Source organism: Astatotilapia calliptera, chromosome 5, assembly GCF_900246225.1.
Source record: "Astatotilapia calliptera chromosome 5, fAstCal1.2, whole genome shotgun sequence".
Classification (NCBI taxonomy): Eukaryota; Metazoa; Chordata; class Actinopteri; order Cichliformes; family Cichlidae; genus Astatotilapia; species Astatotilapia calliptera.
This window is the reverse complement of record NC_039306.1, coordinates 26,269,822-26,283,540: the sequence shown is the minus strand read 5'-3', so window position 1 is coordinate 26,283,540 and position 13,719 is coordinate 26,269,822. Positions and strand designations below refer to the sequence as shown.

The 13,719-nt window shown below is 40.9% G+C and overlaps 1 protein-coding gene across 2 annotated transcripts; it reads right to left on the bottom strand.

Moving 5' to 3' along the window:
* Positions 1-1,964: 1,964 nt before the first annotated feature.
* LOC113022755 (protein unc-119 homolog B-like) lies at positions 1,965-13,615 on the bottom strand. Of its 2 annotated transcripts, XM_026168516.1 has the most exons (6): positions 13,202-13,615; positions 12,266-12,379; positions 11,724-11,823; positions 11,331-11,503; positions 3,427-3,556; positions 1,965-2,711 (listed from the first exon to the last, which is right to left on the bottom strand). In XM_026168516.1, the coding sequence occupies exons 1-5, from the start codon at positions 13,434-13,436 to the stop codon at positions 3,444-3,446; spliced, it is 735 nt and encodes a 244-aa protein (XP_026024301.1). In that variant the 5' UTR covers positions 13,437-13,615; the 3' UTR covers positions 1,965-2,711; positions 3,427-3,443. The 2 variants fall into 2 exon arrangements, with proteins under 2 accessions (XP_026024301.1, XP_026024300.1); XM_026168515.1 differs by having other exon boundaries at positions 1,965-3,556.
* Positions 13,616-13,719: the final 104 nt, after the last annotated feature.

Below are 13,719 nucleotides of genomic sequence, written 5' to 3'. Positions count from 1 at the left end.
CAGGCTTGTGGTGTAATAGGGGATATTTTCTTGGTACACTTGGGCATCTTAGTACCAACCATTGTTTAAACACCACAGCCTACCTGAGCATTGCTGATGACCTCGTCCATCCCTTGATGACCACAGTGTACCATCTTCCGATGGCAGCTTCCAGCAGGATAATGCACAACAAAGTCTAGCTCATCTCAAACTGGTTTCTTAAACGTTGCAGTGAGTTTGCTGTACTCAATCCAACAGAGCACCTCTGGGATGCGGTGGAACGGGAGATTCACGTCACGGATGTGCAGCAGACAAATCGGCAGCAGCTGGGTGACTACATGTCAATATGGACCAAAATCTCTGAGAAATGTTTGCAGCACCTCGTTGAATCTATGCCATAAAGGATTAAAACAGCTCTGAAAGCAAAAGGGCAACCAACCAAATACTAGCAATCTGTATCTAATAAAGTGGCCCTTTATGCAATTGTGGAGCTGCTAGAGATGAAAACAGATGAAAACACCAGACTCGCTATAATCAAATTATTTTCTCTTAGCAATAAAAAAAATTATCATCTTTCTCCTGATTATTTTCCATTTGCGAATTGTGTCCCCAGCTTTATTCTTTTTAATAATTTTCCTTCTTGCATAGTTTAGCTCGCATAGTCAGTCACCGTTAGCAAATGCTAGTAGCTAGCACTCTGTTAGTGGCTAAAGAGTGTTGTTGGAAAACAAAAAACAAAACAAAAAAAAACAGAAAATGAATGCTGCATCTAAACAGGTTTTTCCTCACACTTTAAAACCAACTCTCCTTGTGATGTCCATACTGTCTAAAACACTCTCATTACTGTAGCTAAATTAGATTTTTTTTTTTTTTTTTTTTTTTTTTAGCCACTTCCTAGCCAAAGTTGCAAAACAACGATTCAGGAAATCATTTTAGGGTGAGCTAAAATGGGTTTTATGTCACATCCCCAATCCCATGTGCTATTATAAGATATATTAAAGGTGTATTCAAGGATGGTGAAAATGTAGATTCTATGACAATGATTTAATGTGCCTGAACACCAGATCAAATAGGGTGATAATGAGCAAAGGATTTACTTTGAGAAACAATAGGAGAAAGCAGGTAGGACCTGAATGGGCAGTAAAAAAAAAAAAAAAAGATTTAAAAAATGGTGGGTGCATGTATTGTTACTTATCCAGTGTGTGCTTCTGTGTGCATGTGTGTGTGCAGCTGTGCAGTGCCAGAGCAAAGGGAGGAGAGAGCAGAGGGGGTCCATTATAGGTCTTTGTGTGGCTCAGATTGTCCTCTTCTCTGGGAAAGTGGAAACTCAACACTCCAGTCCAGAGGTCTGGTTACCAGGTGAGAGAGAGGGAAAGAAAAGAAAAAAGGAAAAAAACACAGCGTGAGAGGGAGGCAATGAAAACTGCATAGGTGTGGAAAGAGAAAACACCATGAGACTTGCAGTCTAGGAACTGGAAACAGATGGAAACTGAGAGAGATGAACCCAGATACAAGACAAACAACGATCTGATTAAAATCACAAGAGTCCAAAATGGGATGATCAAAGTGGACTTATTTTTGAAATGTACTGCATGAAGTCCTGCCCTATTTTATGTAACTTTTGGTAAAATAGTGGTAGGAAGTTAACATGACGTAATCAGTTTCATGTCTCGTGTATAAATCAGTCATGCATGAATATAAGGAGTTCAGATCATGGCCTCATTTGAAGCCCTAACCAAACACAAGAAATGAATGCAAACTTGTCCCATCACAATGATTTAAAAAAAACAACAACAACAATAAAAAACAAAAACAAACTTAAAGCATAAAACAACTAAACTGGCACCGGTGGCACTAAATGTATTATGGTACAACTCCTCCTAGTGGCCATGTTTGGGATATTCTCATTTCAAACTTAACTTTTCCCATTCTGACAAATGAAACAAGCTTCACACATTTTCTACCTGAAAATGTACATTTATTTAATCATTTCACTTTTTACAAATTATGTATATTTATATATATGTATATACTTTACAAACACCACCTTAAACCCCGAACACCAAAGTTTACAAATTACCATGAGATAGTATGCTGTCCAGTTAGGATAAAGACAAACTCAAATATCAGATATAATCAAGCTTTTAAGACGTTTGTGATAAGGAATTGGAAGTACAGATAATCAAATCTAAATGTTCAAAAAGAAATCTTCATTTTTATTGACTGCTGTCACCAAGAAAAAGGGACGTAATTTGCTCATTTCCAGATTAAGAGTAGTGCTGTGTGATTCACATTTTCTAATAATCCACAATTACCTTACAGTGGGACGTCCTCTATCTAAAAAAAGCCATTTTAAGCTCCCTACCCCTGTTAAAACAATCTACATTTGATTGTTGTCTCTTGCAAAGACAAGGTTTGAATAGCAGGTGGGTGCTGCCGGTGTGCTCACAGTGAGAGATGACCATCTTAAGGATATCACAGCTCTGTGGCATCATACAGAGCCAAGAGCTTGTGGTGATAACTTGTACATATGCTGACCTTGTTATCTGAGACCTTGTTATAAATCAGCATCTGTTAGTGTAACGGTAAATGACAGAAAATAAGGACAAACATAACAGCTCCACTTTGAAATAAGGAAACCAGAACATATTTGGGACACTTCTGCCTCTCTTTGAAGATACCAGGGGGAAATTTCTACTTGACATGTCCTTTCTTAACGAGCCGTCACAGAACTGTAAAATAAAAAATAAATAAATAAATAAAAAACAGTGATAATGTCAGAAACCTTTGGTTGAATTCAGAGTCTTATACAGTACTACTATTGACGTGTCAGTTTGTGTGGGCGGAGAGGGAGATAGGGAGGGGGCTGCAGGAGTGACCATGTGCGTTTGACAGGAGTGTTTTTGTGGATGGCTCCTCTGTTTCTCCCCCGACATTGTCTGGAGTGGATTGTGGAGGCGGTAGCTCTGAGAACAGCTGCTTCTGACAAACCCTGTGTAAACACTATGTGTGTCACTCGGGGATTGAGTGTGCATGCGTGTGTATGCAAATGTGTGTGTGTGTGTGTGTGTTCACTCAATGGCTGTTAGGATACTTCTAAAACTGTAAAGAGAAGACTAATGTCCATCTGATCAATCTGAGCCACGTGTTATACACGGCTGCAAATTGCAAACTCTCTCGGATTTTAAAGATTTCTCTATTTTCAAAAGCCTATAAATGTAACCTCTGTCTCACACTAATGCAAAACACCTCCTGAAAGTGATTGCAACGAATGGTAATTCATCTTTACAAACACTGGAGGCAACTGAACCGTGTCTGCAGCAGCTCTCGGGCCAGGTATGAACCGTATGTATGTTCAGCAACATGCACGTGTGCCTATGTATATATCAATAAAAGTGAGCAGATGGACGTGTATGAGCATGTTCGTGTGTTTGTGTGTGTGGTTACACGCAAGCAGGCAGACATCACTGTCCTCCGTTGTAAGCATAATCTGCCTTGTTGTGCATGACCAGTCTGTTCTCGACAAAGTAGAAGCTGTCTGACCGAGTCTCATAAGGACACTCCACCATCTGATGGACTGCAAAACAGATGATAAATGCATGTCAGTGAAAACGTTTTAAATATCCATGTAAGTAAAACTTAAAAATAAAAACAAAACAAAAAAAAAACCTTCAGTAACTATTGCTCCTTGAGAAAAGACTCAGCAACATCACAAGGTATAGTGTATGCATACAGATACCCAAGTAAATATAACTGTTTATTAAAACAGTAATGCTGTGTGTATTATACACTGTCATGTATGCTAACGTACTGGAAAAGCAATAAAAATTACATCTTTCAAAGTTTTTTTTTTTGCTTTTTTTTTTAAGTTCTTTGTGTTTTGCTTCATCTGATCCCTCTGTGATAGTTGAGTGTAGATTACCAGACAAAACTTTGGCAAGAAACCGACACAGACTGTCTGGATTTCGACTATGTTTAGCTAGCTCGTTACTGAAGCTTCATATTAGCTTTGGCTAAAGTTTGTTTTGTGTGTTGTTGCTTCAAGAAGGATTTCTTCCTGGCCAGAGTGAAGAGTAGCAACTATCACAGCAGCCAAAAACAGTTTCAAAGTACATATGGCATTTATGGTTAGTATTATAGTATTAAGGCAGGATTAAAAACCTAAACCATGGCCAAGTGTTGAAGAAAATGGCATAATGTCTCATACAGAGAATTTGTGTGATGTTCTGGATACAATTAGAGCCGCATTTCCAAAAACACAACACTCTGTAAAATTTATTTAAGAGTCTATCTAAAAAACATGCTGGGATGGGGGCAAACAAAAGCCTGGGAAAGGAAGTGGTACTAAAAAAAAAATTTTCTAACTGACCTGCTAAAGTGGCAGCAGGTCAGCAACAAGACTAGGCATAAAAAGAGAGGCAGAGGTTGGAAAGAAAAGCATCTGGACTTGTTTAACTTCCCTGAAGACCTTACACCTCTCATCCGAAAAGCTTCTTCAGTTCTAAGACCAAATGGTGGAGAGTCCCAGGTATTTAAGCCCTAATGGGAGCTGTCTTCAAGAAACCTAAAGACGTCCGGTCGCTTTTCCTTCCGAGCTCCTTAGATTACCATGGCCTGCATGACTACATGAGTGTCTCAAAAGTAAAGATTGTCAATTGTTCACCAATCTACAGAAAAACAGTGAACAATTGAACACTGAACAGTTTCAGAATAATTTTGCTCAATGTAAAGATGTGAAGACTTTAAATATATCATCATCTACAGTAAGGCAAGGCAAGGCAAGGCAAGGCAAGGCAAGGCAAGTTTATTTGTATAGCACAATTCAACAACAAGGTGATTCAAAGTGCTTTACAGAGACATTAGAAACAAGAACAAATAAAAAGCATGATTTAAAATTGATTAAAACAAGCAAATAAACTAACTAACTAATTAACAAACAAACAAACAAACAAACAAAACAGTATATAAAATCAAAACAGATAAAATCAGAACAGTAGATAAAATCAGTAGTTAAATGTAAGTTTTGAAATTTAAGCTTAAAGTGTGGATTTGGTGCTTTATTCAAATGCTGCTGAGAACAGGTGAGTCTTCAACCTGGATTTAAATAAACTGAGTGTTTCAGCTGATCTGAGGCTTTCTGGGAGTTTGTTCCAGATATAAGGAGCATAAAAGCTGAATGCAGCTTCTCCGTGTCTGGTTCTGACTCTGGGAACTGATAAAAGACCGGATCCAGATGACCTGAGGGATCTGGAAGGTTTATACTGGGTCAGGAGGTCACTGATGTATTTTGGTCCTAAACCATTCAGAGCGTTATAGACCAGCATCAGAACTTTAAAGTCTATCCTCTGACGGACAGGCAGCCAGTGTAAGGACCTCAGAGCTGGACTGATGTGGTCCACTTTTTTGGTCTTAGTGAGGACTCGAGCAGCAGAGTTCTGAATGAGCTGTAGTTGTCTGACTGATTTTTTAGGTAGACCTGTAAAGATGCTGTTACAGTAATCAAGCCTACTAAAGATGAATGCATGGACTAGTTTTTCCAGGTCCTGTTGAGACATCAGATCTTTTATCCTTGATATATTCTTGAGGTGATAGTAAGCTGACTTTGTTATTGTCTTAATGTGTTTTTCTAAGTTTAGGTCTGCATCCATCACTACACCCAAATTTCTCGCCTGGTTTGTGGTTTTTAGATGTATAGATTGAAGTTCTCTGGTGACCTGTAATCGTTTTTCTTTGGCGCCAAAGACTATTACCTCAGTTTTGTTTTTGTTTAGCTGGAGAAAATTGTGGCACAACCAGTCATTGATTTCCTCAATGCATTTACCAAGAGCCTGTACAGGGCCTCGGTCTCCTGGTGACATTGTGATATATATTTGTGTGTCATCTGCATAGCTGTGATAGTTTATTTTGTTGTTGTTTATAATCTGTGCCAGTGGGAGCATGTAGATGTTAAACAGAAGGGGTCCCAAGATGGAACCTTGGGGAACTCCACATGTGATACTTGTCTGCTCAGATGTGAAGTTACCTATTGATACAAAGTATTTCCTGTTTTCTAAGTATGTTTTGAACCAGTTTAGTACAGTTCCTGAAAGACCTGTCCAGTTCTCCAGTCGTTTGAGTAATATGTTGTGGTCAACTGTATCAAATGCTGCACTGAGATCCAGTAAAACTAGGACTGACATTTTTCCACTGTCTGTATTCAGACATATGTCATTAAACACTTTGGTCAGAGCGGTTTCAGTGCTGTGGTTCTGTCTAAAACCTGACTGGAAGGCATCGTAGCAATTATTCTGTTTTAAGAAGTAACTGAGCTGTTGAGAAACTGCTTTTTCAATGATCTTACTTAAAAACGGGAGATTTGAGATCGGCCTGTAGTTGTTCATTTGTGTCTTGTCAAGATTGTCCTTTTTCAGTATAGGTTTGATTACAGCAGTTTTTAGTGATTCTGGAAACACACCTGATAATAAAGAAAAGTTGACGATCTGTAACAGGTCTGACTCTAAAGTCTTTGAGACCTTTTTGAAAAAACTTGTTGGCAGGACATCTAAACAGCAGGAGGAGGAGTTCAGTTTACCTAAGATGTCCTCCAGGTCTTTGCTGTTAATAGGGTGAAACTGTTTCATGGTGTTTAAACAGTTTTTTGGTGGACACAGTACATATCCTGGATCTGCTGTTGATGTACCAATTGCTTGTCTAATTTTTTGGATTTTTTCAGTGAAGAATTTGGCAAAGTCATTGCAGGCCATGGTCGAATGAAGTTCAGCTGCCACTGACACAGGAGGGTTTGTTAGCCTGTCAACTGTAGAAAATAAGACCCGAGCATTATGGCTGTTTTTAGTGATGATGTCAGAGAAGTAGGACCTCCTTGCATTCCTCAGTTGTAAATTATAATTGTGAAGTTTCTCTTTATAAATGTCATAATGAACCTGGAGGTTTGTTTTTCTCCATCTGCGCTCAGCTTTCCTACACTCTCTTTTTTCTTTTTTCACCAGTGTGGAGTTTCTCCATGGAGACTTTTTCCTTCCAGAGATAACCTTCACCTTAATGGGAGCAATAGTGTCCATTACATTTAACATGTTAGCATTGAAGCTATTGACGAGCTCATTGACTGACCCTGACCCTCTGGACAGGTCAGGTGTTAATGGGAAGACCTGGTTAAAAATTGCACTACTGTGTTCAGTTATACACCGTTTTGTGATCACTGCTGTTGATATATTTGTGAGGGCTGAGATTTTACTTTCAAAGAAAACACAGTAATGATCAGATAGGCCCACATCAGACACAGTAACCTTTGAAATGCTCAGGCCTTTGGAGATCAGTAGGTCAAGAGTGTGTCCTCTATTATGTGTGGCCTCTGTTACATGCTGAGTCAGCCCAAAGTTGCCCAGAGTGTTACTCAGGTCTTTAGTCCCTTTGTCCTGAGGGTTGTCCACATGAATGTTAAAATCCCCAGCAATAATTACACAGTCAAAATCAACACAGATCACAGACAGCAGTTCACTGAGGTCATTAAAAAAGTCTGTGCAGTATTTGGGAGGCCTGTAAACATTAAGAAACACAACTTTGGATGGGGCCTTCAGCTGTAAAGCCACATATTCAAAAGACTGAAAACTTCCAGGAGATAGCTGCTTACATTGAAATGATTCATTAAATAAGACAGCAACCCCTCCTCCTCTCCTGCTCGGCCTGACCTCACTGATAAAACTGTAGTTAGGAGGGGTCGTCTCGATGAGAACAGCTCCACTGTTACTTTGGTCCAACCAAGTTTCAGTTAAAAACATAAAATCAAGGCTGTGCTCAGTGATTAAATCATTAATTAAAAATGTTTTCCCAGCTAGAGATCTAATGTTTAATAAAGCCAACTTAAGTGTTTTAGAGGTATTACTTGTCCCCTCGTGTTTGGGAGCAGTCTGTGGCACACAAGGTATGTTTACTATGTTTAAAGATCTTTTAGAGTGCAGCTCTCTGTGTTTTGACCAGGCCACATGTCTCCTGTCACCTAAAAGTACAGAAATTTTTAAAACCTTCTAGTAAACAGGGTCCCAGCTTCTCCTGGGAAAAGTCATCACTGCCATAATCCTCACAGCCCGGACCCTTCACACATCACGCATCAGACTGCGGAGACAGGGCATGAAGAGGAACTAAGGGGGGCGAGGCTGGGCAATGTGACTTCGATTGCTCTGTTGAGGGTGGGGCTCGATGGCGAACCTTTGGCCGCTCTGGTGGGAGGTTTATGGGGGACAAAAAGGGATTGGGACGGGGGGTAGATCTGAGCCCAGCATTGACCCGCTCCATCATCTCCTCAGTGAATTTCAGGTGTGGGGAGGAGGGAGAAAGGGAGGGGGAGGAGGGTGATGGCCTGTCAGGGGTTTGGGGGACTGGGGAAGGTCGTGGTCCCTTGTCCTGGTCGTTGGTGTTGTTGAGAGAGTTGGAGGCAAATAGGGACCCCTCTTCTTGCCTTAGATGTCTCTCCTTTCTGAGGCTCTTCCTCAGATGCCATGGATGTCTCTCCTTTCTGAGGCTCTTCCTGGGTGGGGGCAAATGGAGCTCCTCCTCAAGGTTTCTGCTGGGCTTTGTCTGTTCTTGGAGTACTGTTTGTTCCTCTTTATGAGATAACTCCTCGTTTATCTCAGCCTTGGCACCAAGCACGGATGGATGACGTATGGAATAAAACAAGTTGGAGGTGAACAGTTTCACCCCTGACTTGTTAAAATTAAATCCATTTGCTTTGAACAGATGCCTGCGTTCCCAAAAATTATTAAAGTTGTCGATAAAGTGCACTGAGTGGTCAGCACATGCTGATATAAGCCATTTATTCAGTGTAAACAACCTGCTGAATCTCTCGTCTCCTCCTCTGACCGGCGGTACAGGTCCACTGATGAATACAGCTGCATTCAGAGAGTTTACAGTATTTAATAATCCAGTAAAGTGCCGTTTCAGAACCTCCGACTGTTGTTTGGACACATCGTTTGACCCTGTATGCAGAACAATGTTTGGCACAGTTGGATATTCATCTGCAATTTGAAGAATTCTCTCCTTCAGGTTGTTGACCATATCGTTAGGAAAGCAGAGGACTTTAGTGTTCTTACCGCACATCCTTTGTACATCCTTTACGGCAGAGTCACCCACAATCAGAGTTTCAGGCCTAGCCTTTAGCTTTCCCTGTGGCCTTTCACTTTTCAACAGATTTTCAGACCTTATTTCGCTGCTTTTAGATGGATGGTTGTCCGATATAGATCCAGGGTCCTTTGATAGTGGAGCAAATCTGTTCTGCAGTTTCACATTCAGTTGTTTTGGAGGTTTGTTGTTAACCTTCCTATTCACGGTTGTCCAGTCCTGTTTCCTCCCGTATATAGGGGTAGAAGAGCTTCTCTGTCTCGTAGGAAGTGAAGGCCAGTCGGTTTCAGAGATTTCAGCTCGCTGTGCCCTGCCTGTGATACGTCCTCCCCCTTCCAGGAGACATGATTTATGTCTTGGTTTTGCACCAAGACAGTCTAAGGGGGGATTATCACTTGAGGATTTATAATAATGCACAGAGTCTACTTTCTTGGTCATGTTATCTGTGCTCCTTAGCTGTGTACTAGCTTGCTCATCGCCATTGTTTTGAATCAAAGGCAAGGTTGTTTCATTTCCACACAGTCCATTTACCTCCACGTTTACTTCTAAGCGATGAATTTTTGTCTCCAGTACTGCAATCTTCTGCAGGAGGCTGTGGTAGTCATCTGTGGAGAGGGAAGGCATCTTGTTGCTAGTTAGCCTAGCGGTTAGCACCTTTCCAGGCTATTGAGGCTGCTCGGTGCCCAGACGCTGTAATCAGGCTTCAGCTGTGTCTAGGCCACAGACACACGGAGCGCTGAGGACAAGGTAACCATAAAATGTTGCTGTTTCTGTTAAGAACACTCTAGTCCTAATGATCTACAAGTGTCCAGAAGTTATCGCAGGTAAGCTCACACGGAAAAAAGGGAAAAAATCAGCATAAAAATCAATATAAGAAGCAAAGCATTCAAGAGCAAAGAGATGAAGCGTCCACACTCACAAAGGGGAGGAGGGGAGGATATTACAGTAGGTAATATCATCAAGATTCAGAGAATCTGGAGAAATCTCTGTGCGCAGTGGACAATGGCCTTCAAGCCTTCAGGCAGCACTGCATTAAAAACAGGCATGATTCTATCCTGGAAATCATGGACTCAGGAATACTTCTAGAAATCACTGTCTGTGAACACAGTTCACTGTGCTATCCACAAATTCAGGTTAAAGTGCTATCAAGTGAAGAAAAAGCTATAATGTGCACATGATTGAGAAATGCTGAAGAGGGAACATCTGAATTGTTATCAGTTCCAAACCCTGCATCTCTGACGTGATGGGGGTGCATTAATGCCTACTGAATTAGCAGCTTGCACATTTGGAAAAAGACACCTTCAAAGCTAAAAGGTATATACAGGTTTTAGTGCAACGTATCCCCCCGTCCAGACGACGTCTTTTTCAGTGAAACCCTTGGATATCTCAGCAAGACAATGCTAAACTGTGTACTGTGTCTATTACAACAGCATGGCTTCATTGTCGAAGACTTCTCACCAACTGAAATTTTTAATTCATCATAAAATTAAAATCACAAAACGTTTCTAATTATAATTTAGTTATTTGGTACTGCTCAATAACTATATTCTTATATTAGATACGAATAGGATAACATTTAGGTCCAGCAGCTGGTTCCCAGAGATCATTTATGGACTGTTGTTAAAACCAGCAGTCCATAAATGATCGTGTAACACATTTTAGAGATGTGCTGCTGCCATTAAATTTAAAAGGATCTCATTTTTTTTCTTAAAATTATATTTTTTTGATTGTAAATATTTGATATGCTTTCTATGTTCTCCTTTGAATAAAATATTGGTATAGGAGATTTGCAAATCATTCAAGCATTCTGTTTTTATTTACATTTGACAGTGTGACAACTCTTTTGGAATTGGGGTTGTACCTATGTAAGAGCAGAAATAGGTCAGGCTTAATAAAACTGCAAAAACCTTTTGGCTAGCTGCTGATATGTGTATCAGTGATGACGTCGCCAGCAAAAGTCCTGCTAAAATGTAACCAAATGTTTACTGTTGTGCTTAGATGCATGACAAATAGGGATTTAAAAATCCATTGAAGCAAATGTCAAGAATAGGAAATGCTGATGTATTCCTTTGGTATGTGCATGGTACAAAATACCAAAAGTTAGTCTTCTTCTAGACAATCAACATTTGATAAAACGCTATCACTTTTCCACAGTTTGCTGTTAAAATCTCCACGTGGGAAGGTTTCGGCATTTGTATGCTCTTGTTATGGTTATAAGTTTTAAAAAGGTGACTCACCCAGGCTCTCAGACAGCTGAGGGAACTCATAGATATGCTCACAGGTATTACGGCTGTTCGGGATGCAGAAGCCAAAGTCAAAATCAAAGCTCTTCAGCAGGTGATCACGGAAGTAGTGCCTTTCGATCATGCGAAAGTTGCTTAGAGGCCGGTTCCCAACCGTGAATTCCACCCTGAGTGAATGAAGTAAGAAAGAAAGAGGGAAGAAAGGAGATCAGGGTGTTAACAACTGCAGGTTTTGCGTTCTTATATAATTCGAAAATTAGAAGCTTATTACAGTCACATGGATAGTAGGCATGGGCGTGTAGCTGATAGAAGATAATGCTGTAATTGTTTTCACTGTTTGCGTACGGAGCAGGTGAGGTGTGCGTAGATTATGCGTGAGTCACTCACGTGGCTCCCACGGTCCGCAGCTGCAGGAATGCTGGGGTGAACTGGTAGCGTACAAACCGGCCTGTGCTAGCGTCTGACTCTCTGTTCTCCTCATCATCATCTGATACCAACAAGATTAGGCAGAGATGTTTTCTGTGATCCATACTGAAGACTATTTTTAATCAAAATAACAGGTGACAGATGTTTCCAAACCCAGCTTATTTAAAACCATTTAGGAACCCTTGTCAGGAGGGTCAAGCCCTTTGGAGGCAGCTACTTATGACTGTCATCTGCACCTGCATTACAGAAGCTACTTTTGATTGCTTCCTTATTCACAAGGGGTGACCTCCACAGAACCTTTCCTGATTTGTGTTTCCCCTCAGTTCCAGGTGTCTCTTCCTGGGCTTGAACCAGGGATTTCCCTCTTTTTTTCTTTTTTTTTTTGTTGCTTCTTAGGCAAATAAACAATAACAGCAACAGTAACAAAAAACACTACTATGGAGCTAATCTGCATCTACATTACCACATAAATAAAACACAAGCAGTGAGCTAATACACACTACCTGTATGTGGGGGTTTGGCAATCTCAAACAGGACCGTGTCTGTCTCCAGGTCTCTGATCTTGAAGCGGACAAATTCGATGTTGTAAATATTGTCCTCGGGTTTACAGAGGTACCCTGTAAATAATGAGAGAGACCAAAGGAGTTATTCCCCCCGGAATCATTCCCGAGCTATCGCTCTTAAAATATAAAAGCAGGCTGCTTTTGTATTTTTGCAAAATGTGTTACAGACAATGCTCAGACTCTGATTACACAGCTTTGCGTCCACATTTGCACATGCAACTTTGAATATATACACATACACTGTTTATTTTATGGCATACAACCATAAAATGAGTCGAACTGTGGAGCTTTTGCCTCAGTGCAGGTCTATCAGGGATCAAAATGCACAGCCACACTCTGTGTTCTTATATTAAAGGGTAGATCAATATAAGCATTGATCGTGCTTTTACAATTTAGTTGTCATAAACAAAGACATTATCACACAAAGCTTGTTATTTGGCTTCCACGATTTTAATTCTCTTTCTTAGATCATGTGCTCTCGACAGCTATACATGTAGGCCATAGCACATATCATAATCTACTCAGCTGTATTTTTTTTAATTTAACGAAGACCTTACCTAAGACCACCCAGATCAGCCCCACTGTGTACACAGCAGTGCTTTGTTTTGTTTGTCGGACATTTGTTAGGAGTTTAAAGTCCTAATATGATCTTTGGCACTAGCCAACTGTGACAATAGAAAACGTCTGCTATTTATTACAATTCAAGTGCCCATTAAGATGCTTAAAAATAGAAAGACTGGCTACTGCCGTGACAGTTGTTTGTGTTGTCAGGTATGTATTTCTCCTCTCCATCTCGAACAGCATGTTATTAGGGTATCGCTTGCTCTAGATTTATGTCAAAATTTAATCTGCTGTTTCAAAGACAGAGGCTCAAACCTCGAGTAGCTACTCGCAGTCCCAGCACGTCCTCCGGGGTCATGTGTCCAGTCCGTGCCCGGAGGTCTTCCTCCGTGACGGCCCTGCCGTCCACCTGCTGGCTCCTTCGGGACTTGAGCCTCTTCAGAACTCCTCCGCCTGGCTTGCGGTCCCGCGGAGGAGCCGCAGTGCCGTGCCCGCCGCTGGTGACATTTTCAGCAACAGGCAGGTCGCCGCGGGATTTGGCTCCGCTCATCCTCCCCCTACTCCTCAGCTTCCCTCCTATTTAAACGAGTGCTTATCTAAAGGCTTGAAAAAGAAGAAGAAGATGGCGCCGGGGATGTCGAATGTCGAAAGAGCTGTGGGTGAACGGTCAAGCGCTTGTTTTTGTAAGCGCATGCTGTACAGTTGCCATGACAACCTGCTTGGCGAGCCTAGAGCCCGGTGAACTGTGGAACTTCCCCGAGACTTCCACAAGGGGGGGTGGATGATGCATTAGCTCTTAAAATAAAATAAAATAAAATAAAATAAAATAAAAT